The sequence below is a fragment of the Nansenia antarctica genome, assembly GCF_963989245.1.
Source record: "Nansenia antarctica genome assembly, chromosome: 16".
NCBI lineage: Eukaryota > Metazoa > Chordata > Actinopteri > Argentiniformes > Microstomatidae > Nansenia > Nansenia antarctica.
The window spans coordinates 25742952-25750451 of NC_137686.1; the positions used below are offsets into that span (position 1 = coordinate 25742952).

Here is a 7500-nt window from a genome sequence, read left to right on the forward strand (position 1 = left end):
ATGGATGGATGGGTAGGTGGATGGATGGATAGGTGGGTGGGTGGTTGAGTGGATGGATGGATGCACTCAACCAATGGAGGGATGGATAGAAGAAAAAAAACACACCTGGTGATGAAAGTTATCCCTGCAATTTCAGTTAAGCAAAGCAGCCTCCGAAATGCAAATCAGTAAGTAAAAACCGCTTCCTGCTGACTCCACGCATGTTTGATGTGAGTCTTAGTTTCTTTCAAGTCACTAACAGGCTGAAGTACCTTGCTGTGCTTTACTGCTGGGTCAGACTGACCCTGTGAAAACTGAGCTCAGCAACTCTTCTCTGTTTGGACCTGAGAAACCCTACTGCACGGAGGTTTGAGGACAGAGGAGGTTAAACAGGGACAAATGCTTAATGGGTGGATGGGTGGGTGGGTGGATGGGTGGATGGTTGGGTGTGTGGGTGGGTGGATGGATGGATGGGTGGATGGATGGGTGGGTGGGTGGGGGGGAATGGATGGGTGGGTGGATGGATGGATGGATGGATGGGTAGGTGGATGGATGGGTGGGTGGACGGAGGGGTGGATGGGTGGATGGAGGGATGGATGGATGGATGGATGGGAGGGTGGATGGGTGGCTTGATGGGTAGATGGGTGGATGAATGGATGGATGTGTGGGTGGATGGATGCACTCAAGCAATGGAGGGATGGATAGAAAAAAACACACCTGGTGAGGAAAGTTATCTCTGTAATTTCAGTTAAGCAAAGCAGCCTCCAAAATGCAAATCAGTATGTAAAAACCGCTTCCTGCTGACTCCATGCATGTTTGAAGTGAGTCTTAGGCTCTTTCAAGTTACTAACAGGCTGAAGTACCTTGCTGTGCTTTACTGCTGGGTCAGACTGACCCTGTGAAAACTGAGCTCAGCAACTCTTCTCTGTTTGGACCTGAGAAACCCTACTGCATGGAGGTTTGAGGACAGAGGAGGTTAAACTGGGACAAATGCTTAATGGGTGGATTAGTGGATGGATGTATGGATGGATGGATGGATGGATGGGTGGAAGGGTGGATGGGTGGATGGATGGGTGGGTGGATGGATGGATGGTAGGGGTGTACGGTACACTTATCCGTTCTGAAATGTTTTCGGTACGGGTCTTTCGGTTCGGTTCGCGTGTGTACCGAACGAATGCAGCGTTCCTTTACCCACTGCACTTTTTTGTATGTTGAAATAATCTCAGCCAGTACGCTTGCGCACACAGATTGTTAGTAATTTAGCGAACGCACATAAACTAGAGCTTGAAGTTCCAACACTAGAACAGCCATGGTGGGATCACGGTGACCCTGTGAGTGGAAAAAAAGATATACCTTTGTACTCGATGTTTGGGTGGGCGTCAGCATTAACCGCCATTATTTCTGATGGATGGATGGATGGGTGGACGGATGGATGGATGGATGGATGGATGGATGGATGGACGGATGGACGGATGGACGGATGGATGGATGGACGGACTGCACTAATATAGGGATGGATAGAAAAAAAACATCTGATGATGAAAGAAGAAACAAGAGTTAGACAAAAAAAACGTGTTTTGCCACACAGGTTCTGTGTCACGGTGTCAAAAGTAACACAACTTCCAAACAGTCATGATGTCTCCCAGGCATTGTACATACAATGTACAACCACACGTTTCTCTTTTGGTGTGTGCCTTAGATATAGACATAAACAACACATTGGTATTCACAAACACATCTCAGCTGAGTTCTGCAGGCTTGAGTCGGGCCCCCTCCCTGTGCACCTGCATATCTCAGTGGGAGCATACAGTACAAACAACGTCTGAAGTTCTTTGTGATCTATACATAGAAGTGAGCAACCGGCTGGGGCTAAACTAGAGGTTTCTGTTTTCTTTTTATTCTCTCTCTCTTGCAAAAGTACTGTAAGAAACATACCCAAAAACTTGAAAAAGTAAAAGTGAACGGGGGGGAGAGAGAGAGAGAGGGAGAGGGAGAGAGAGAGAGAGCGAGAGAGAGTGGGAGAGGGAGGGAGAGAGAGAGAGAAAGAGAAAGAGATAGACAGAGTAAATCAATAAATACACATTTGGCCACTCTCTCTGGTGACTTGTCGAAAATGATCCCCTCTGGGTTTCATCTGTTCACATCACACGCACGCACACGCACACACACTTAAACATGCACGTACACACATGCACGTACACACACAGTTATCATACTAGTGTCCATTATGCATGATGACGCGTGAGCGCAGGCGTATTTGCCCACCACATCCATCTCCTGCTGCACTCTGCTGTGGGCGTGCAGACAGTCTTATCTGCCACATCCAGGGGACCGACGCAGCAGATCCTTTTAGCAACGCTAGGACGTTTTCTCTTTTTGTTCCTCTCCTCCTCTCTTCTCTTCTGTTCTATTCTCTTCTCACTTCTCCTTGTAGGTTCTTTCCTCTCTTTCCTTTCATTCTTTTCTCTCCTCTCCTCTTCTCTTCTCTCGTTCTCACTTCTCCTTGTAGGTTCTCTCCTCTCTTTCCTTCCCTCTGTTCTCCTGTTCTCTCATCTGCTTTTCTTCCATGCCCTCTACTTTTCCCTTTCCTTCATTTAGTCCTCTCCTCTACCTTCAGCTCTTTTTCAGTGCTTTCCTCTCCTCTCCCCTCTCTTCTCCCCTCCCCTCTCCTCTCATCTCCTCTCCGCTCCTCTCCTCTCCTCTCCTCTCCCTTCCCCACTCTTCTCCTCCTCTCTCCTGTCCTCTCCTCTCGCTTCCCCTCTCCTCCCCTCCCCTCTCTTCTCCTCCCCTCCCCTCTCCTCCCCTCTCTTCTCCTCTCCTCAGAGGCAGCTCTGGACATTTCAATCAGTATGCATAGCACCACTAATCTGTTTTTCACCACTAAAGCTTTTCTACCGGGATATGACGTCCTGAGTGGAAAATAGTTTTTGCACATACAGTAATGCTCATGCTCAACTTTTTAAATTGGCCACCGTATATATCCATTTATCCCAAGACCCAATAAGATACACCAATCTCATGTTAAGTAATAAGAAGGATGACACATAATTGGCAGCAATGTCCCTTCATTCTATGGTTGGACGCATTAGGGGTGAAAATCCTTCATTAAAAATCAGACCAGGATCTGACAAGTTCATTCGACACCGCGACTCCATAGGTGACAGCTTCACTAAGTAGATCCTCCTATTTGGAAGCCTGCATTGTTATATTCTATATTCTGCAGAGCGAGAACGCCTCCAAACCTCCAAACCCCCCCACCGTTCCCTGTCTAAACCACACCCAATCACGGAGCTTAAAGCGAAATGGATCTGTCGCCGCTTCTTCGAACGCATTTCCTCTTCAATGATCAGAGGGACATTTCCTATGAGGATCTAAGACACTGCGAATTCACTCTCACGTCACTAGATGATATCTCAGATGTGCTATGCTAAGTTAATGTGGTTGAATCCACACATAGCGGGGCCCGTTTTTGTCATCAGACTTGATGGCTGTTGATGCTGGCGGCCGAGGGCCTATATAGGCTTAACATAGGGAACCGAGGAGGATGCTATGAAACAGTCTGCCGGGCTCGAATGGTAATACCTTGTCAATATGCAGCGGCACAGTTTCGGTGTCCATCTTTAATAAGAGTGTGCTCGAACACTCGTAATCGGATTTGCGAGGAGAGACATACGAGGGAGAGATGTTTGCCCGGATCTGCAAAAAAAAAAACTTGCAGAATACTTATGGAAAATGGTTTTCGCTGCAGGAAGCACCACGCACATTAGATCGTCATAACTCAGAGAGGCGGAACTCGCTAGTGTGTTCTGCTGGTACGGTGCGTCTCTTCAGATTAGAGAACAGCACACAGAAACACGCTTATATAACCATAGGAACCGGCGGTAAAGATAACACAGTCTGCGTCTGTAATGGAACTATTTTCGGGGAAGTAGCAATTGAAGCCAAGGACTTATTTTTTTTTCTTTTAATTCTCAGAAGAGGTTATATGAACATACTGTATGTTTACCTGCCCGAGCTCAGTCAGTCAGAGTGAATGCTATAGATGAAACTGCGCTAAGAGGCCATTAGCTAATTGAACGTGGAGGTTTTCGTCCTCCATCATTCTCAACAGGTCATTATTTTTCTTGTAAGCTAATGGGAGTGGATTATCATCATCATAAATACAAACCACAGACCCATGTCTGCAATCACTGTATAACATCTCATCACCACACACTCATTTTTCTTACTTTGTTTAATGACTAGTTTTGCAGAGACACACGCACACGCACACGCACACGCACACACACACACATGCAGACACACACACACTCGCACACACACACACACACACGCAGACACACACACATACCATAGAATTTCTGTTTAATGACCCTGTCTTGACGTCTGCTACTCCCCCCCCCCCCCCAGCACACACACACACACACACACTCACACACACACACACACACACACACACACAGACACACACACACACACACACACACACACACACACACACACACACACACACACACGCACACACACACACACACACACACACACACACACACACACACACACTCACACACACACACACACTCACACACACACACACACACACACACACACACACACACACACACACACACACACACACACACACACCTCCCTCATCCTCCTGTGATGTGGAGTGTTTGGTGTGCCTCAGAGAGAGGGCCGTGGCCTGTCTGAGGGCCAGTCTGGAGCTGCAGATTGCGGCGTGTTTCTTCCTCAAAGGGCCCTGGTCCTCTCAGGCGACAGCCCCCCGCCTGCCGTCTGCACGTGGTCTGGCTTATCCACCGCCTGATAGAGGGGCCCGCAGCAGCCGGACGCAATTAAGACCCTTACACACACACACACACACACACACGAGTGAATGAGCGAATACACACACACACACGCACTAATGCGCAAATACACACACACACACACACACACACACACACGAGTGAATGAGCGAATACACACAGACACACACACACACACACCTCAGGAGTCCACCGGCCTCTTATCTCCTGTATTAACACAGCGAGAGGTAGTCTGAGGTAGTCTGCGACGGTGTGTTTGATGTCCACCGCTAGCCAAGATTAAAAACAATCAACAACAACAACAACAGCGACAGAAGCAGCCACAGAAACAACATCTAGCATAAGGCCATTAAATTTAAAAGGCCTTCATGTATTTTGAGGAAATGGAGATTTCCGATCATTATCATTATCACGCTGCGTCTGTGCTGTAGAAGAGTAAATATCATTGGAAAGAGAGACAGATCGGGCTGTAAACAAGAACGAACACCAACAAACATGCCTCGTTTGCCAACCCTACAGTACATGTAATACGTGTAACGAAACGCATACGTATGTATATCACACAGATAAAAACAAAACATGTGTTTGGTGGAAACTTTCGAATATTTCGTCTTTAGTCTTCGGAATGTTCCAGAACTTAACGAAAAAACCTCCCCGAAAAAACAAGGTCAAGAGAGCCGAACCGAAGCCGTCAGCTGAATTTAGAATCAAACCACATCTGTTTCGCGACGTCGCCAGGTAATCCCGGAGGAAGACCTCGCCGTACGCACGCGATTCAAACCGTCGCTAGCAATCACTCCGCTCTCTACGATTCTTGTCGGGTTGAGAAGTCTCGGTTTGCCCTAGCGACTCGAACAATGCCGCCTATTCTGCGGCTCGTTTTATTAGACGAGGGTCTCGGGCTTGTCCCAGTGCCTCCTGGTTTCCATTTCACACACGGTTATTACCCCCTCTCTCTCTCTCTCTCTCTCTCTCTCTCTCTCTCTCTCTCTCTCTCCTTGTGAGTGGCGGGGTCTGGGAGGGCACGCGGCAATCCAATCTGGCCCCCGGACCACCCCTACCCCAACAGGTCAGAGAAAGAATAGTATCGTATTTCCCTATGCGCAGAAAAACAAAGTGATCCCATTAAAAGAGAGCGTTGGTTGGGAGTGAGTCTGTCAGAATGGAAAGCATCTTCCAGTTTCATATGCTATATATACATGGAACAACCAATATACGGATACATGTATGTATGGAGGACTGGAGTATTTTTATGCCCAAAGCACAATGCGGTGAAAAACAATAAAAGATGGCCGTTCGGCTTGTCAATAAACTGACATCACTCTCTGGATGTCTCGGCCTCTAGTGCCCCGCAGGGCTTCTCTATTTCCATCCATTACACACGGTTCCCTTCATTTACGGCCACGAGACGAGTGTGTGTGTGTGTGTGTGTGTGTGTGTGTGTGTGTGTGTGTGTGTGTGTGTGTGTGTGTGTGTGTGTGTGTGTGTGTGTGTGTAAGCTACTGGAACCCCCTTCTCTCCCAAGGGTAATAAGATGGGGGTTGAAAGGTCAATCCCGGAGTTATGATTACAGGGAGCAGGGGGTGTTAGAAGCCGGGGCACGTCATCACTACAACCCCCCCCCGCGGTCCTCCACTCAGCTGTCAGAGCCTGCTCCCTGAGGGCGGGGACTGCCACTGAGTGACAGGTGTTGGTAATGAGTCAAGTTCAGGGGTCGCGGGGTTAAGCGCGGCACAGCTGTACGTTCCCTGACGATGCGAGAGACACGAGAGCTCTCGGCGAGAAACGCCAATGGGGAATGAAACAAAAACCAGGAGCTGTGCAGAAATGCAGAAGCGTCTCATGAATATATTCTCTCTATTTGTTTTCTCCTTCATGAGAGTAGCGTGTGTGACGGGGTGTATCTTTGAATGAATCACTCTCAGCTGGATGGCTCACGTTCATTTATTCTGTCGAAAAATATGTACAGTGCATCAACTTCAACTTCATCAACGGAACGTGCAGGGTCATTGGTCTAATTTCGTCTCAGTGGTTAACAATGAACTGAGACATATAGTAGTCACTCACACTACACAAATTATAACAATAATATAAAACAAAAATACAAAATGTGTAAACTACATACATCTTCACTTGTGTGATCGTATAGTGGTCTCCATTTAACAATAACAACAAGAAATCATGAACATCAAAATGCATGGAAAAACAGCGCACCCGGAATACGCATGGAAAAACCCCGCACCCGGAATACGCATGCGCACCACGTGCAAAACATGGCTGCCACCTGACTGCTGGCTAGCTGCGAGCGTGGTGCAAACTCGTGAGGTGGAAAATCCAACCTCCTCATAGAATACAGTCTACTAACAGAACAACAGACATACAATAACACAAAAATACTAATATTACCTGTCGAAAAATATGTACAGTGCATCAACTTCAACTTCATCAACGGAACGTGCAGGGTCATTGGTCTAATTTCTAAAATGATATTACACACGAACAGTCACATTAGCGTCATCAATGCTAACAACAGAAAACTCATTTTACCAATGCTATGATATGTTCCAAGTAAAATACTATACATGGGGAAACTCAAAACAGCTATCTTAATCATCAAACATTCAAATAAAACATAGGTACATTAATAATCTCTTAAATTATATGCGATCTCAGACCCTGCAGAAAACGTGAC

At 47.1% G+C, this 7500-nt stretch overlaps 1 protein-coding gene across 1 annotated transcript in view; it reads left to right on the plus strand.

Moving 5' to 3' along the window:
• LOC308172189 (uncharacterized protein) overlaps positions 1–4807 on the plus strand; it is a gene marked incomplete at its 3' end in the record, with an annotated part of 102935 nt that extends 98128 nt beyond the window's left edge. The window contains exon 6 of the mRNA XM_080547099.1: positions 4670–4807. Coding sequence (XP_080403225.1) covers positions 4670–4807 — 138 coding nt within the window. The remainder of the gene's footprint in view (positions 1–4669) is intronic.
• Between the last annotated feature and the right edge of the window lie 2693 nt (positions 4808–7500).